At 28.0% G+C, this 18,993-nt stretch overlaps 1 protein-coding gene across 2 annotated transcripts; it reads left to right on the top strand.

Annotated features, from left to right (window-relative positions):
* The first annotated feature begins 14,868 nt into the window (after positions 1-14,868).
* LOC108342754 (sugar transporter ERD6-like 5) lies at positions 14,869-18,972 on the top strand. Of its 2 annotated transcripts, none has more exons than XM_017580547.2 (18): positions 14,869-15,165; positions 15,254-15,316; positions 15,603-15,692; positions 15,778-15,837; positions 16,058-16,123; positions 16,223-16,288; positions 16,413-16,488; positions 16,587-16,651; positions 16,811-16,903; positions 16,994-17,077; positions 17,158-17,242; positions 17,346-17,389; positions 17,531-17,593; positions 17,693-17,752; positions 17,847-17,891; positions 18,130-18,189; positions 18,286-18,400; positions 18,567-18,972. In XM_017580547.2, exons 1-18 carry the CDS (start codon positions 14,995-14,997, stop codon positions 18,683-18,685), a joined length of 1,425 nt encoding a protein of 474 aa, XP_017436036.1. In that variant the 5' UTR covers positions 14,869-14,994; the 3' UTR covers positions 18,686-18,972. The 2 variants fall into 2 exon arrangements, with proteins under 2 accessions (XP_017436036.1, XP_017436035.1); XM_017580546.2 differs by having other exon boundaries at positions 14,871-15,165; positions 17,838-17,891.
* Positions 18,973-18,993: the final 21 nt, after the last annotated feature.

Genomic DNA, 18,993 nt, shown 5'->3' with positions numbered 1-18,993 from the left:
CTGTGTCATTTCGTATTTCAAAATCACTTTTTTTTATTACATATTTTAAATTCAAATTTGACAATAAAATTCTAATTTAAAAAATATTAAAATTGAAGTCGTTAGTTATTTTTATAACAAAATTTATAGCTGAACAGGTTTTATTTAATAACAAAATTTAATATTTGATCATTTAAATAAAGTTTCATATTAAATAGAAAGAAAGGTTTAGTATTCACACAAAACAAAAAAATAAAGTTTCATATTAAATAGAAAAAAAATATAAGTTGAGTTGAGTAACCTATTAAAACAAATATTCACACAAAACAGTTGTAGAATTTGGGTTAAATATAATGTTTTTTTTTATGATTTACTCATGGTTGAATGTGAGGTCTCTTTTTATATGATCTACTCATGTCTCATTTTTAAAAGTGTATTTTTTGTGAAAAAATCTTAACAACTTGCAACACAATTTATATGAATGATTGTTCATATTTAAAGTATCTCATTCTTTTTCAAAAAAAAAATTGGAGAGATAAAAAGTAACGAAATATAGTCAAATAACTATTTGTATGAGTAAATGTTTAGGTGTTTTATTTTGTATATTCATTCACTTGTGAAACTTCGTTGTATTTTGCACTACCTTTGATTAACAAATAAACATGCTTAAATTTAGTTTATATTTAGTGAGATGATGTTTTATTGGAAAGTAAGATAGGTTTGTAATAGTTGTCAAACTTCTCAAAAAAATAAGTCCCACACTTCTTGTTGTCTCATGTTTAATTCTAGGTAAAAAAGATTTTTTTAGTAAAACAATTATACATTATTTATTAATTACAAAATCAACCAATTAGTCATTGTTCAATTTTTAGTCGTCTATATCACCTTGAATATCTGTACTATGAGCTTTTATGTATAATTCTTAATGATAGAGTATTTTTTTAAATATTTCTAATCTCATAATATTTTATTTTCTCATGTCTACTTGTAATTATCTATACAATCTTTAAAATAACATTACTTCCTCATCCTAAATTTATTTTGAAATCATCCTCCCATGTTAGTTTTGTATATAACGGTTGTATTTGTGATTTTCTAAATTTTTTAAAATAATCAAAATTACAAGTCAAAATATCTAATTCACATTTGATTACCATTTAATTTTCTTCGAATAAATAAATTTATTTTTAAAAAATTAAAAAATATGTGGTAAATAATAAAGGGTGAAATGAAAACTTTCTTCAAAAAAGTATTAATTAAAAGTTTTCAGACTAAAAAATAAATTAAAAAAAAAAAAAAATAAAAAGTATAAAATTATTTTTTAGAAATGATGAAGAAGAAATAAACACACAAAAAAAAGAGAAAGAATTAAAAAGATAACCCAATCTATATTTTTCATCCAAACATTCAATTTCCTTTTTTTCACACGGTTGTTTTTGTTTATATACGGTCCAATTACTTTTTTTAACAACCCAAATTACAATTTTAATATTGACACTTCCCTATTCTTCTTTTTGGAGCATTTTCTACAAGGCCAACAGCCCAATTTTCTTAAAACTTTCACTCGCATATATTTCTGGCTATTACATCCTGCACCCCATCAGATTTCTTTCAGCACTCTATCACTTTTGAAAATTATGTTCTGAAACACAATGAACAACTTTTTTTTTTCTGGAAAGCAATCTTTCCTTTCTATTATGGATTTTTTTTTCTGAAAACTTCTTGATGGGATGGATGAAAAATTTGATGAGTATAAGAAACAGTAGCTTGTTTTTTCCTTTTGACCCTCCAATTTTCTTTCCATTCGGGAAGTGACACGTGTTACATTCACTCAACTCAAAATCCTGTCCACTCATAGTGTCATGAGTCACTTTCAAAAATATTTTCTGAAACATTATATATATATATATATACTTTTATTAAAAGAAAGATTAAGCTGAGATCAAAGATAATTATAATTCATTTGAATTACCTTATAATAAATATAACCATATTCTTATTCTATTCATTCTTACTTTTACTCTTTATTATATATACACTAGTGAAAACATACTGTTATGCGTATGTCGTCGGTTAATTTCTTTTATATAATAAAAAATAATAAAATTATTATTAGTTTTATTGTTACAATTATAAAATTAAATATAAATATTTTTATAATTTTTGTGTAAATAATTTATATTTATTTTGTGGATAATTTTTTAATTAAAAATGGTTAAATTTAAAAAACAATCAAATCGAAAAAAAGGTTAAAAAGAAATAATCACTTAAAATCATAAAATTGATAAATATAATTATTTTAATTTTAAATTTTTTAAAAGGTAAAATTAGAAAATAAATATGATAAAGTATCTTTTATATATGAATATAGATAATTATTTTTGTATAAAAGTGATATAATCACGAACAATATCTCCTGAGGCGTGTAGATTCATTATCCTTAAGGACTTATCCGTAGTGTATTGCGCAAGTCTCCCATAATACAATAGAAACTTCCCAGAATATCTCTGAGGATCTCAGAACTAGAAAGGATCTCTAAAAAAGAGTATAAAATAAATCTAAAATAATTTTAGAGGAGGAAAATAAGAAAGGAGAATGAGAGAAGACTACTTTTGGTGTGTTTTGGAATGGGGGAAGAGCTCTCTGTTTATAGAGTTAGGAAAGAATAAAATTAATAAAAGCAATAAAAAATTTGACCGTTGATAAAAGAATATTAACGTTGTCAATAAATGAAAGAATATAAATGTTGTAAAACGTTCCAAAACCAACTTAACTTTTGCAATATTACAACAATCCCCCAAAAGTTGAAAGAAAGCCTTTGACTCAAATAGTTCAAACACTAAAGAAAGATAAGAAACTTTTATTTTGGATCTCATATGATGTAATGCATCAGAGCTGGTATAACAAGCTATATGAACCAGTCTTAGATTGAAATACTTAACACATAGTGTAGTTGGTATAACAAGCTATATGAACCAAAGACACTTGACGTGTGTTAGAGGTTGATCAATCACAATACAGCCCCACAATCCTTGTTGTTATCGCTGTGTTGCGCTAATTAGGCCATGCGCGTGTCCGGTATTCATGAGTGCTCTAGAGATCATGCCAAGATCTCATGCAAGCGGACCTAGTCGACACCCATATAGGTGATTTCATCAAGTGTATGTTGCAAATCATACACCACCCATAAGGGATATGAAAATCATTAAAAACTTTGTTTAAACTAAAATTCTTTCACATAGAATTTTAATAACAAAGTTTAGTCTCTCAATAATATAGTCTCTAGCACTTTCACACACACCATACGATGAGACATAATTGATTAAAATAAATTTAGTGCTATCAGAACTAACAAGTGACTTGTTTTTACCCATCTAAACCTTATTCATGGGATCTCCAATCACAAACGTTTGGTTAGCATCACTTATTTGTTTGCAAGTGGCTTAAGTCTCATTCCCCTCGATGTTTCTAATATCATATGTCTTCCTATGGGTTTTGTCAGAGGATCTACTAGATTCCGTTCTGACTTCACATGATTAATGGAAATAGTTCCACTCTTTAGCAGTTGCTTCACCAAACTGTGTCTCAATTGTATATGTCTATTCTTTCCATTGTAATTATTGTTTTTAGCTATAGTTATGTCGATTGGTAATCACAGTGTATTGATACCGATGGGGTTGGTTTCATTCCTAGTGGAATGTTCGCTAAGAAGTTTTTCAACCACTCAGCCTCACTACCAACCATCTCAAGACAAACTCAGATTTCATTGTTGATCTTGCAGTAATTGTTTGTCTGGATGATCTCCATGTAATCACACCACCCCCAAGTGTGAATACATAACCACTAGTGGATTTTGTCTCATCTGAATCAGAGATTCAGTTAGCATCACTGTACCCTTCTAGTATAGCGAGAAATCCAATGTATTCAATGACATAATCCATTGAACCTCTTAAGTATCTCATAAGCCTAGCAAGTGCATCCCAATGTTCCTGATTTAGACATTGAGTGTATCTACTCAGTCTACCTACTACATAAGCAATATCAGGTCTAGAAAAATTCATCAAGTGCAGTAAGCTCCCAATTATTTGGGCATATTGAGGTTGAGATAATGATTCTCCTCTATTTTTCATTAATTTAGAGTTAGCATCATAAGGGGTACTCACTGGTGAGGTCATAAAACCTAAACTTCTTAAGAAGTTTCTCAATATATTGTTCTTGGGATAGTAATATACTATCTCCCTTCCTTATGATTCTAATACCTAAAAACACATTGGCTTCACCCATATCTTTCATGTCAAAGTTTGATCCCAGAAACAATTTAGTTCTAGCGACAATCTCATTGCGTGTACCAAAATTTACCATGTCATCCACATACAAACATATAATGACACAATCACCATTTTCAAATTTAGAATACTATCAATATGATTAGGTGAAAAGCCAAAATTTATTTTTTCGAGTAATTAAGTAAAATTACCTACACCTACACAATTTTAAAATATTTAAGATTAGTAAACGAGAAAATACCTAGTTGTGCTTTTCTCTTTGTAGGTAAAGTATACGAAAATTTACTCAAGTACCTCATCTTCTTTGTCCTCATCTGTGGTCCTTACAAATGCGATCAGAAGCCATCGTTGCTGCAAGCACCTTGGCAGCCTCTGGAAGTTATGGGTTTCACAAATCCTGTATGAGTTTTGAAAACAAAGTTTTGATCCTCCGGGATTGAGTTGTTGATGTCAGCGATAAGTCCTTAAGATTGTTGTATAAAAGCTGACATAATCACGGACAATATTTCCTGAGGCGTGTAAATTCACTGTCCTTAAGGACTTATCCGCGATGTATTGCGCAAGTCCCTAGGATACAACATGAACTTCCTAATATCTCTGAGGATCTCAGAACTAGCAACGATATTTAAAAATTTTAGAAGAGGAAAGAAGAAAAGAGAATGAGAGATGACTGCTTTTGATCTGTTTTGGAATGGGAAAGATATATGTATTTATAGAGTTAGGAAAGAATAAAATTAATAAAAGACAATAAAAACAATAAATAACAGTAGCACTTAAAAATTTTGATTGTTGCTAATTAAAAACCTAACTTTTGTAATAATACAACAATTACTTTAATTAAAAATACTTTTATTTGAAAGGTAAAATAAGAAAATAAATGTGAGCACGAAAGAGAATAATTTCCTTCATAAATATAGACAAAGAACAATAATAACTTTTTCAAATAATTCACACAAATTTGATGATTAATTTTTTTATATTTTCTGATTTGCAAGTTGAAGCATAAAATAATAATAATAATAATAATAATAATAATAATAATAATAATAATTACACAATTTTTGTTTTATCTTATATTAGATCTTGATTCTAAAGTAAGATTGGATCTTAATTCTAGAGTGAGGTACACTATTATTTAATTTTGAGAGTCATTATGCATTTGTTGTAATCACAAAGGAATAAAAGATAAGCAACTTTATAAGATCTCAAAAGAGTGTCCACAAGTATAAAAAAATGAATTTCACGTGTAAAGTTTTTTTATTTATTATTATACAATCGTAGTAATAAATTAATTAGTATTAATTTACTTATTTAATTATAACGTGAGAAAACATTGAATTAGGTGTTCAAAGAGACAGTTATCATGGTAGTTTGCTATAGAAATGTATATATAAATGACTAGTACCTTTCTCTCTACATAGATAAAAACAATTCTAATAAATATATTTTAAATATACAAATTATATTTTTAAATATAATATAGTATGAATTATAATTTGATTTTTAAAATATAAACAGATAAAAATTTAAGTGCATGTAAATATATAATAAGTGTATGAATAAAATGATGATAGTAAAAAATAATTAACTTTCATTTTTATCAGCACTTAAATTTATCAAACTATTGTCCTTGATAAAATAATTCCCTTTCTCCTTGATAAATGAGATTACATTCCATAAACAAATTATCTTCTTTTAAATATAAAAGTTTGTTCATTATTTTTCTGATTTTATTCAACCTTACGTTAATACCTATAGTTTTATTGTATTAATTATCTGGGAACATCTTTAACATCAGTAAAATTTTATACCGACTACAAATTCATATGATAGCTATACAACTAATAATGTTGTAAAATAGGACAATAGTTATCCAACCTTAATAATTCAAAATATATAATTTGTTATCTATAAAACCTAAATGATTGTATCGCCAATAATAAAAATTATATAATTTTTTATGTATAAAATATCAATGATTGTATCAAATTATTAGAGGCAACGTTGTTATTAGCTGTCACCATCGAATGACAGTGAGATTGTATACAATTTGAAACATGAGATTTAAATATTTATATACATTGATATAAAAGAAAAATCATTTATAATTTTAAAATGGGTTCAATTGTTAGATTCTTAAAATACTTTCAAATTAAGAATTAAAACTTTAACAATATTTTTTTTCGATCATGACGTAATTACTGAAAAAAAATATAGTAATTAAAAATAATTGTATAAAACTATTTTTATACTTTTTAAGAAAAATAATAATAATCAATACAGGTGGTTCATAACAAATATAAACTAATGTTAAAATAAAGCATTTTAAAAATAAATTAATTCATATTTTTTGATTAATTATGCCATTTTAATATAAAATTTAGAAAATAATTAGTTTTCACAATTTAGAAAATAAAAAAGTGTATTTTTTTTCTTAAATAATTTAAATTAATATAATTAAAACTTAATATTTTTAAAGTAGTAACCATTCAACAAAATAACGAATTTGTTATTTGAGATTTAAGGTATTATATGTTCATAATTTATGGTTTATTTAAGTTAAAGTTTTTAATTTAAGTATTATTAATTAAAATTTTAATAAATTCTAACAATTTTTTTTATCTATTGATTATTTAAAATTTTATATTTTTTAATTGCATACTTATTATTATTATTATTATTTTTGTTGGATTATGTGAATATATCAAAGAGGGTTATCTTACTTATATTTAATTATATAACTAATATAAAATGATATCGCAGTTAATATTAATCGATTTTCAATTTGTAAACTCGTTGTGACTTATATTGTAAGGCCTGTCCATCTAGATAAAAATAAAAGAAATAATAATTTGAAAAATTATTTTTTACAAATATACAATAATATTATAAATTAAATTATTAATATTTAAATATTAAAGACATCAATTAATTAATTAAAAGTTAAAATATATTCTTAATGTACTTTTAAAATATATATAATTATAAAAAAATATTATTTTAAAATATTTAGAAAAAAATTGTCAACCTGTTGTTGGCAGTCTTTCGAGGATGAGATAGAATTTTTGACTATTTTTCTTAAGACGGAACAATACGACCTTATCCTTTCTTTTATACCAATTACATATTGAACCAAAATAATTAAATTGACTTATTTTGTAATTCTTAAATTCAATTAATAAAAAATTAAAAATAATCAATAATACTACTTTTAACAAAATTCAATTAAAGATATTCAAATTTGTCATAAATTTAAAATTTAATTAAATCACAGTTCATTGACTAACTATTTGTTATTTAAGTATTAATTATTTTCAGTTCTTTCAAAATAGTTTTTCTACCTTTTTGTTATATGGTTTTCCTTCATCCATTTAGTCAAATTTGGTCTATGATTATATTTTTATATATATATAGACCTTCATTTTATTATATTATCTATAGGAGAGCAATGGATAAGTATCATAAGAAAGTTTGTATATAAATAATATAATGTTTATAAAGTGCTAGAAAAATGAATTTTTTTTTATGCAAGATGTGACAGTGAAGAAATATGGATTGAGGAAGAGTTGTTGGCTAAAAGAAATGATGAGAAGGCAGCATTTTCTCCCTTTCACTTTCTTCAATGTCACGTTTTGTCTTCTCTGACACTCAAATCTATCCTTTCATTTGCTCCTGATTCATGTTGCCACAAAAGCATAATTAAATATTAGTAAAGTGATATTGGTGACAACATATATATAAAACTGGAAAGTCATTAAGCACTGTGCAATTCACCACTCTCTTGTTAAATCAATAAATTTTGATGTCACTGATATGATATCAAATCGAATGTTGTCAACTGACTCAAATCTACGTCTGTGATCCAGACTTGAAGGAATTATGAATTAGGGGCGACCTCAGTTGATTGGTGCTTTTAAAAGTTTCATCTCATCCCTCACATTTAATACGTTCAAATGTGATGGAATGATTAGTTTTTTAAATTAAAAAATATTATATAAAGCAATTCAAAAAATTAATAATATTATAATTTAAACCATTAGTATTTGTAAATTATATTTTAATTATTAATTATAATGAAATAATTTAATATATAGATAATTTTCATTTTAATTTTTTTAATTAAAATATTAATTAGTTAAAATGTTGACGTCGTTTTATATATATATATATATATATATATATATATATATATATATATATATATATATATATATAAATATATAAATATAGAAATATATTTTTTTTAACATCTCAAAATATAGTCATAAATCACTAGCACATAAATAATAGGATAGAACAGTTAGGCTATGTTTTTGAGTGGATAACACTATTTACGTTGATTTGAGAAGACAAATTTGAGAAATCATTCATGTTTGCTTGGAGGAATTTGAGAGCGATTAGAGGCGTTGATTTACTTACGGGATTAATAATTTCTTTCATCTGCACTAATGTAAAGAGATTTGGGGATATATAATGAAAAATCCTATTTATCCTGGAAGAAACATGCCTTCAAATAATCACAAAGCTTACATAATGGTGGTGCAAGAGAATCTTTCGAATTGTGAATCATTTTGTTACAACCAGTATATCTATTTTTTATTATTATTTTAAAATAATTTATCAGTGTATTTATTGTATAAACATGAATATTTAATTTGACTTTTAAAACAAAAAATTATAATAATAATAATAATGGAATTTTAAAAATTAATTTTTATTTTTCTCTCTCTTTATAATAATTTTTACAATTATATATAATATTAATAATTATATTTTATATTACTTTTACTATTAAGGATATTTTGGTAATTTTTAATTTCTACCAATTAAACAAATTTTTTAAATTTGTTAGATCAATCAAATCCTACATTAATTTTCACAAACTTTACTTCCAAATCTACTGGCAATTACCTCCAAATCCATTCAAACAAACAACAAAAAATTTACCCTCAAATCCATTCAATCACTCTTCCCCAAATCATCTCCCATAAATCATCTCATGTGAACAAAGCATTAGAGGCTAGTAAATAAAGTATTAAATTAACTTCTCCCCCAAATCATCTCCCATAAATCATCTCATGTGAACAAAGCATTAGAGGCTAGTAAATAAAGTATTAAATTAACTTCACAGTCATCCAAAATAACTGTAAAATTTAAAACTTTATATATACAATAGGATACTCAAAACTATCTACAAGGTTAAACTAAAACTAACTACTCGACAACATCTCCTTCATCTAACGCCTACTCCAAAGACACCTCATTTCCCACTACTCACACCCACAAGATGATCATTGCAGAAGAAAAAATATCAACACATACAAACACAAGCACAAAACAGGGTAAGCTAGTTTAAACAAAAATTAATCATATGTTCATTAACTAAGTTTCATACAATCATACATTTTCATTCACATCACACAAATTCTTCGTACATGACACTACACTGACTCTGACTGTCCGGACTTAGAATGATTACCGAGCTATGGCGGGTCGTACACTCGTGGTGGCTTCTACTGTTTTGTAAAGCCATTGCCAATGGGTTTGACCCTACCACACTCATGAGGTTAGTTTGTACCACGCCTTGGAGCATACTGGAAGCCCCCAAGACTAAGACCTCCTGCTACTCCTCACGACATGGATCAATCCTCTCTACTTGAGAAAGAAAGACCATTAGAGTTTCAGGATAACCCTTAAGACTGAGCTCCTGCATTCATTCTAAACATACTTGAACCTCAACGAGAGAATTCACTTTGGATCACAACATAGGGCACCACCATGTAACATCTCCTTGAGGATCATGGAATTACCTCCATCAACCATACTTTGAAATCACATCCTTTTACTTTGGAACATAACTCATATCATGATCAATCACATACTATAAAACAAACTTAAACAAACTTCATAATGCACTCAACAATTCATTCAGATCAACTTAAGACTATAAAAAAATAGTGATTTATGAATGCCCAGACAGAGAGCATCTCGCCAAAACAATGAGAGAGCGAGTTGTGCGAATGCCCAGGCAGAGAGCATCTCGCCAGAACAACTCGCTATGCGAATCCATTTGCTCAGCTAGTTTGCATAATCTGCAGCACGAAATTCTGCAGAATTAAGCAACTCAAACCTCATTTACCAATTCTAACTATTTTTCCCAACTTCTAACACTCCTAAATTGTGTTATATACCTAATTAGACTTGACTAAATGTTTTAAAACCTTCCTACCATCATTTTTAAGCATTTAACACTCAATTTCTACTCCAAACCATCAAATTCAACAACTTAGGGATCAAACATTTTTGACTCATTTTTAAGTAATGTAGAGACTCAAACAAGTCACATTTGACTTAACAAAGCTATCCCAATAGACCAAAACAACATCTAACATCTAATTCTCATTTTCACTACTCCACTTCCTCATAATGACTTAAACAAAGATAAACTACTACCATTCATAATTAATCAACCTCAGTACAACTTTCCTCTCATAGATTTCCAACCTTTTATACCACCAAAACAAATCATTTCATAATTCAAAACAGTCCAGAATATCAATTCATGCAATTACATTCAAAATCACAATTCACATATTGTTCATATACCACAAAACATCATTTCAGTTCAAATAACTTAAGGATCATCTTTTCCACAAACATACACGAGAAATTACACAAATTAAAGAAATTTCCTAGTTTCCCTTACCTCTATAAAACTGTACAGCTCAAGAATTACACCGACAATTGCTTGCACCACAAGGAAACTCTATAAAAACCTACAACTCACCGATTGGTGATAGGAAACCAACCTTAGAACTTAAACTGAGCTAGAAATTGAAGAGAAAAACAACTAGATACATGCAAACAGAAATCGTTGCATGATCACAGTCCAAGAACGCACGGAGAAAGAGAGGACACAACTTACCGATTCAAAACAGAAAATTGATTTGTAGAGATTGTAGCCCTCGACGCCAGGATCGTCTAGGTATTCCCTGATCGTCGAATAGAGGATCCAAGCGTGATAATTTGTAGAGAGAAGTGAGAGAAAACGAAGAGAAAAGAGTTTAGAAATATAGACAGTGTTTTAGATAATGAGACGAACTTTATAAAATTCTATTTATATTATAAGGTTATTTTATAATAAAATACTGGGTCTCATTATTTTAATACAACTATCTACTCTAATACTCTATTTTCTATATATATATATATATATATATATATATATATATATAATAAATTTAAACAATGTAAAGTTAAAGAAATTAACATTTAAAAAAGTTAGTGGCTTAGTTTGTCGATCCATTTTTGTTAAGATAAGTCAACATTTTAAATTTGTTTTATTATAATGAATCAATTTGCCTAACTTTTTTTAAGAGACCAACAATAGATTAAATTGAACTGTTTATCAATCTTAAACAAAATTAAATTATTAATAAATTATTGAAAACACGGACCTTAAAATTAAAATTAATACGTTTTTTATTTTATAATTATAGATAATCTCCGTAGATTATTAAAATAATTGAAATTTTATAATTATATATATATATATATATATATATATATATATATATATATGAAATTAGATAAATGGAGAAATAAAAGAAATATGTTACTTCATAAACTTTTATTTATTTTAGCTTAGTAAGGATGATTCTAAATATTTTTTTATTAATTTAGATAACATATTAGGAATACATAATTATTTATTTACTCTAAAATTATTTGACAAATTAGAGATATACAAGACTAATTAACACGTACGCACATATAAGCATGTCCACGTACTCATATCTACATAAAAAAAATACACATCTTTCTTTACTTTTTCTATTTTATCTTCATCGACATAATTTTTAACTTATTTGTTGAAAGCAATTATAAAACTGTCACAGATTTCAATTTATTCTCATTTTTTATTTTCTCATCTTGTTTCTCGGTTTCAATCCTCACTTACAATTATTTTTCACTATTTCCATTCCCTATTATATTTGTTTTTTTTCAAGCTATCTTTTGCTTTTCTTTTTTAAATTTCATTTTTCACTGTTGTTTAGGTAAATAAAAATAGGAAAAATATTCACACATAGAAAATAAAACAAATTAAAAACCAAAATCGAAAATTAAATTAAACTTTAATGTAATCTAGAAAGAATTTAAAAATCATACATAATCCGATAGGTTAGAAGTTCATCATAAAATTTATAGTCAGAAGAAGGAAGACCGTTAGAAAAATAAGTAAAAACAGAAAAAAAATAAACAATTGCAGTTTATTGTACTTTTAAGTTTGGATTCAAATTTTTACAATAAATTATTTATATTTTATTTGATAATTCTTTACATTTGATTGTACTTTCAAATTTGAATTAAAACTTTTACTAAAAAATATTTATAGTTTATTTAATAATACTTTCATAATTAATATGTTTTCACCCTTATAATTTAGTTACTCTTGCTCGTTTAGAACTTTTAACCTACATTTTTAATGGCTTAATATCCTATTTTGTCTCTAGTTTCGTCCGAAAATATCAAATTAGTCCATCCTTTCAAAAAAGCGTCAATTACGTCCTCACTTAATAAAATTTGCATCAATTAAATTTCTTTCGTTAAATTTGTACAAACGGCGTTAATTATCTTGATGTAAAATGATTAACGCCATTTGTACAGATTTAACAAAAGGGATTTAATTGATGCAAATTTTATTAAGTGAGGACGTAATTGACGCATTTTTTAAAGGATGGACTAATTTGACATTTTCGAACGAAACTGGAACAAAATAGGATATTAAGCCTTAAAAAAATAAATATATTTTCATCCTTTAGCTTTCGTTGAATTTAGTCAAATTTTAATTCAATTTAATCTTAAATTTTATAAATATTTCGTTTCAGTTCTCTATACGTTAACAGTTTTAGAAAAGACAACACCTTACTCCAAATTTTCTTACCCGATAACATTATGAAACTCGTGATAAAATGTAGTATTTTTTTTATTGATACCCATGTGTTTATTTGAGTTTTGAATGTAAAATTTATTTTGATCTTATTCTTTTGTTGATGTATAATACATTACAGTAAACATTTTATATTTTTATAGTTATTTCCTAAAAATTGTTAATATAAATTTTGAGATTATTAGTACCAAAAATTTTACATTTATAAAATAAAATTAATAAATTATAAAATATTTTATACCAAATACGCAATTTATCAAATTAGTTTAATCTCAAAACTTTAAAAAATTTAAAATTATTTTGGTTCTTCAGACATAACACTTTTAAATTAAAATTACATTTTATAAATTTTAAATAAATACTTTTAGTTTTTTCGAAAATTATTCTAAATTTTAAAGATTAGAAAGACAGTAACTAACATAACACATACAATAAGTAATTCTTCGCACTTTCCAAGGTAACTAAAATTTGTTTCAAGCTTTATTTATTTGAATGAATTTGGAAGAGAGTAATTAAATGAATTTGAAAAGATTTGAAGGTAAATTTTTGTAGGTAAATTTTTGTAGGTAAATTTTTGTTATTGTTTATTTGAATAGATTGGGAAGTAAGTGAGAATAAATTTGGAAGTAAAGTTTGTAATAATTAGTTAAAGATTTTATTTACAAGAAATTAAAAAAATTTAATTCCAAATTCACTCTGAGTTACCTTCAAATCTACTCAAATAAACAAAAAACAATTTTACTTTCAAATCTCTCAAATTTGAACGGAAGGGATTTAATTGATGCAAATTTTATTAAGTGAGAACGTAATTGACGTATTTTTTAGAGGATTGACTAATTTAACATTTTCGGACAAAACTTGGGACAAAATAGGATATTAAACCTTAATTTTATCAATCATGATACAAATCACCATAACATTTAATAAATTTAACCCGTCTCCGTGAAAAAATCATTTTATTTTGTTGAAATTAGCATATGAGCATGTGATACGCGCTATAACTAATAATAATTTTTAAAGTATATAAAATAAAAAAAATACTTAGTGTTTGTATACATAATCTTCTAAAAATCTTATAAAATATAAAATAAAAAACCACGTGAAATGAATGTTGCTTTTTAAATAAGAATATTGGGAATGACAACGGGTTCTGACGTGCTCTTCACCCCCACTCAATACAAACCCACCGCGCGTGATTTTACGAAATTATCTAGTTTAAAACATTATATTGTACTAATTTATTAATTAAGATCTTGTAAAGATATTCAAGTAATCCATTTTCCAATTATTCTTCGATTTTTTTTCAAAGAAGTAGTTGAAAGCTTCACAAATTTAAGTGTCTTTTATAAAATAGGTGAATTAAGATTTGCCATATATAAAAAAATATTCAAATTATCCAAAAATATTTTCAATAAAACACAAATTTAAATAAAATATGAAAAAGGTTTTAAAAAAAGAAGGTCGTAGATTTATTATTATTGTAGATATCGTGGAAGAAAGAGAGTCGTAGAATAATGAAATGGCTAAAAATCAGCGTGTATTGATTTACAGAGTAGAATACAACATCCAAAAAATTATTTCTTCAACTACTTTTTCTCCCAACAACTGGTTGACAGTTATTTTAATAATAAAATATTAAATATCCGATTTTGTTCTTGTGCTATGAATCTGATACAGAACCACATGTTTATCTGCTAAGCTTTCTTGTTAAGTGTAAAACAACTTGGGTGGAGTGTTTGGTCGTGTGGTGGAAACTTTTGGGCGAAGGAATCATCACTCATGGGCATCAAAGGCAGTGAAGGAAGTCTAAACTCAACTCCTCTGCTGTCTTCGAGCAAAGATGGAGTTGATTTCCATGCCGATGAGAAAAGTGAAGCTTCTGAGATGACATTTATGCTTGTTTTCACCGCCGTTTCTGCTACAATTGGTTCTTACGTTTTTGGGTATGCTGTAAGTTATCAATCACACATTTTGGTTCATCACAATTCAGAATCATCATTTCTGTTCTTGCCGTCGCATCACACACCTCTTTTTGCAGCTCGGATATTCATCCCCTGCTCAGTATGGAATCGTGCACGACCTGCATCTCTCTGTCGCCGAGGTTACCACCTAACAATCTTTGTTTTTGTAATCTTTCTTAAAATGTATCGCCGTTGTAAGAACAGTTGACTTTTCTGGAAATTGAATGTTCCTTGTAAAATTTTGATGTTTAAGTTGTGTATATCTTTTCTGGTATTCTCTAATTTTACTTGAGGACACCCCAATTGTTTGTGTAATACGTAGATGAAACTAACAATACCTAAGAAGCCGTGTTAAGTTTTCTCTTAAATTCACTCCTTATAGTTTATTGGTTCTTGTTTATTTGATCGTTTATGTCACTTTTGCAGTACTCAACTTTTGGTTCAATATTGACGATTGGAGCGATAGTTGGTGCCACTTTAAGTGGTAGAATAGCAGATTATGTGGGTCGGCGATTGGTAAGTCAGAGACAGATTACACTTAGTTTTAGTTTCAGTGGTACAGTCGTTCACTTTTGGTTAAATTTTTCATTTTTCCATGAAGGCCATGGGTTTCTCGGAGGTTTTCTGCATCTTGGGATCAGTTATCATAGCATTCTCGAAGGTTTGGCATTAATTTCTTCCCAGATTTCTCAAATTGAAGTTTACGGATATCCGAGTTTCTTTATTAACTAGGCTTCAAGCAAAGCTACTTCTGAGCTAATTGGTTTACTTCGTGGTTGTTTCTATCTGTTCCTTCCTACGCCCAAAGCCACAGGATTTCTATCTGTTTCTCTGAATTTCCTTAAATTCAGTCTAAGATAATGAATATTCCGTGTTTGAAGGTTTCTTGGTGGCTTTATATTGGAAGAATGTTGGTAGGATGTGGGGTTGGCATCATATCTTATGTGGTAATTGCTTTAACGTTTGATATGTTATGACTGCAATTCAAATTAATGTTATTCAGTCAATCAAGAAATACATGTAACACAGTTCCCTTTGCAAATTAGGTTCCAGTATACATAGCAGAAATAACACCCAAGGATCTCAGAGGAGCATTTACCGAAGGTCATCTGGTAAAGGAATACTATAAATGATATCACCTCAGTCATTCCACTCTTATTTTGTGTATCGTGCCACTTAATTTTTTGTGTCACTCAAAGGCTTACTTTAAATGTCTATTTGGTATAATTGTGGCAGTTAATGACTTGCTGTGGGTTGTCATTAACTTATCTTATTGGCGCATTTTTGAATTGGCGGATTTTGGCCTTGATTGGTAAATATACTTGTACTATTCTTTATGTTGCTCTTTTTCACAAAACCAAATTAAAAAGGGTTCGAAGTAACTCACATAATTTTTTGTCTTTATCTCAGGAACTGTTCCTTGTATTGTGCACCTTCTGACTCTTCCCTTCATTCCTGATTCTCCCAGGTGGCTGGTGAGTTGTTCTTAGCTTCTGGAATTTTGCTCTTTGATCAGTACATGTTGGACACTTATCACACAAGCAACCTAGTTTTTTCTTCTGTTTGTCAAATGATTAGAGTCAACACATGTCATTTGATAACACAGCACAACCGATATTTGTAATCTTCTGCAGGCTAAGGTTGGTCGGTTGAAAGAGAGTGAGTCTGCTCTACAGCGCCTAAGAGGAAAGCATGCTGATGTTTATCAGGAGGCCACTGAAATCAGAGTACACAACAAGTTCTTGTTTGGGTTATGATCTTACTGGGGGACACATATTTTAATATATAACATTTTTTGGCTGTACCTTCATTTGTAGGAATACACAGAAGCCCTTCAGCAACACACAGAAAAAGGCAATATTCTCGTCTTATTTAAGTTGCAGTATTTAAGGACACTTACTGTGAGCATTCTAAATCCATTCCATTCATTCAGGCTATCTTAATGTTTCCAGGCTCTCATGGTATTTAGTTACTCGTTTAGGTAGGTGTAGGCTTGATGATGCTGCAGCAGTTTGGAGGGATTAGTGGCATTCTTTTCTATACAAATTCCATATTTATCTCTGCTGGTAGGTGCAGCTCCTTCTAACATATGCCAAATAAGAAAAAACAAATCATAGAATACTAGATTTGTGCATGATTCATTAAGGCAAAGATTCTTCTCTTTTACAGGATTTTCAGACACTATTGGAACAATAGCAGTGGGTGTCTTCAAGGTTTTTATTTCTGTTTACTCAATTTCATTAGTTTTGTGTGCTCAATTCTATACAAGTCAAGTTCAGTGCCATTTTGGATGATACGTGTACACTTCATTCCAGGGTCTTCTCTTCACATAGTCCTTTTATTTGTGTTTATAGGTCTCATTTTCATTTTTAGGAGTACTTTTGATGGATAGATGTGGAAGACGACCACTTTTACTGGTAAAATGGCCAAACTTTTTTTTTTTCCTTTTTTAAATTTAAATTTTATTTGTTTCCATGTTCTGTTGATTCTCATCCAAAATTTTGACTCTTACACAGGCTTCTGCTACAGGAGCATGCGTAGGAAGCTTCCTGACAGCCCTATCATTCTTCTTGAAGGTTCTTTTCTTTCGATTGAAGATCTTTGCTTTAATCATTTGTTTTTTGAATCATTTCTAAGAACAATTAGGCTTACTTGATACAGGATTTACAGGAATGGAAGTCGATAAGTCCCTTTATAGCGCTTGTTGGTGTACTGGTAATGCTTTTCTAACTCTACCAACAGTTGCATCTTCTACTTATCCTTGTCTTTTCATTTTTCACTGGCCTTGTATTTGTCTTAGTAAGATCGAATTGAGTTTAGGACTTTAATGTTGTCTCTGAAGTTTAATTCTCCGACAAAATTTCAATTCATGTTGCATATTCAGCCTGGTTTACTCATGGATTGAATGACTGATAGATAAAAGCAATTTGGTTTTAAATTTCCTAATGAGCAGGTATACATGGGATTGTTCTCGCTAGGCATGTCTGGAATTCCGTCTGTTATAATGTCTGAGGTAGCTTTGTTCAACTATGCTTCGACTCATCAAATTAAAATTGAAATATAATAAATCCTCAGCACATGAATGCTGTTCATGTATATATTTTTTCAGATATTTCCCATTAATGTGAAGGGCACTGCTGGAAGCTTAGTAATCTTGGTTAACTGGACATGTTCATTGATTGTTGCATATACTTTTAACTTTCTCATGAGTTGGAGTTCATCAGGTAAACTTCAATTTACTCTTATTTCCTGTTTTCCACTCTAACACATACATTAATTTCCTCTAGAGACAAGACAAAAAAATCAGTAAAACATCCAAATTTAAAGAGAAAAACATGGAAGAAAAGAATACTAAGGGTTCATTGTCATGTTTTGGTTGTGTTGGAGCAGGAACTTTCTTCTTGTTCTCTGGCATATGTGCCAGCACTGTTGTTTTCGTAGCAAAACTAGTACCAGAGACCAAGGGGCGTACACTAGAGGAAATTCAAGCTTCTTTGAATACCTTCTGAGAGATGAATTTGGTATTCCTCTGCAACAGAATTTCTGCAAGTTGCACATTGATGGGGTTTCGTGTAAAGAAAGTTTATTCAAAAGTTACATAAGTTTGAATCTTGGAGATAACAATCTCCAAGTCACGATAATTTTTTTGTGATTCTATTATTTATCCAATTTAATCAGTGCAATGTACGGTAACATATCAAAATTGTCAGTATTAGCTAAAACAGAGACTCTGTGTATGTAATTTTATTTGCTGTCTTAGAATTTATATAAATAAAAATGTATAATATGTATATAATTTATTTTATTTCATTTTATT

This window comes from Vigna angularis, chromosome 6, assembly GCF_016808095.1.
Source record: "Vigna angularis cultivar LongXiaoDou No.4 chromosome 6, ASM1680809v1, whole genome shotgun sequence".
Taxonomy (NCBI): domain Eukaryota; kingdom Viridiplantae; phylum Streptophyta; class Magnoliopsida; order Fabales; family Fabaceae; genus Vigna; species Vigna angularis.
This window is presented reverse-complemented; position numbering and strand designations above follow the sequence as displayed.

What these genes read in the sequence shown, in the direction of transcription:
- LOC108342754 (XM_017580546.2), top strand. Translation starts at nt 14,995, where the DNA reads ATGGGCATCAAAGGCAGTGAAGGAAGTCTAAACTCAACTCCTCTGCTG. An exon ending in TGCATCTCTCTGTCGCCGAG is followed by an intron (nt 15,317 to 15,602) that starts GTTACCACCTAA and finishes TCACTTTTGCAG; the next exon opens with TACTCAACTTTTGGTTCAAT. An exon ending in CGTCTGTTATAATGTCTGAG is followed by an intron (nt 18,190 to 18,285) that starts GTAGCTTTGTTC and finishes ATATTTTTTCAG; the next exon opens with ATATTTCCCATTAATGTGAA.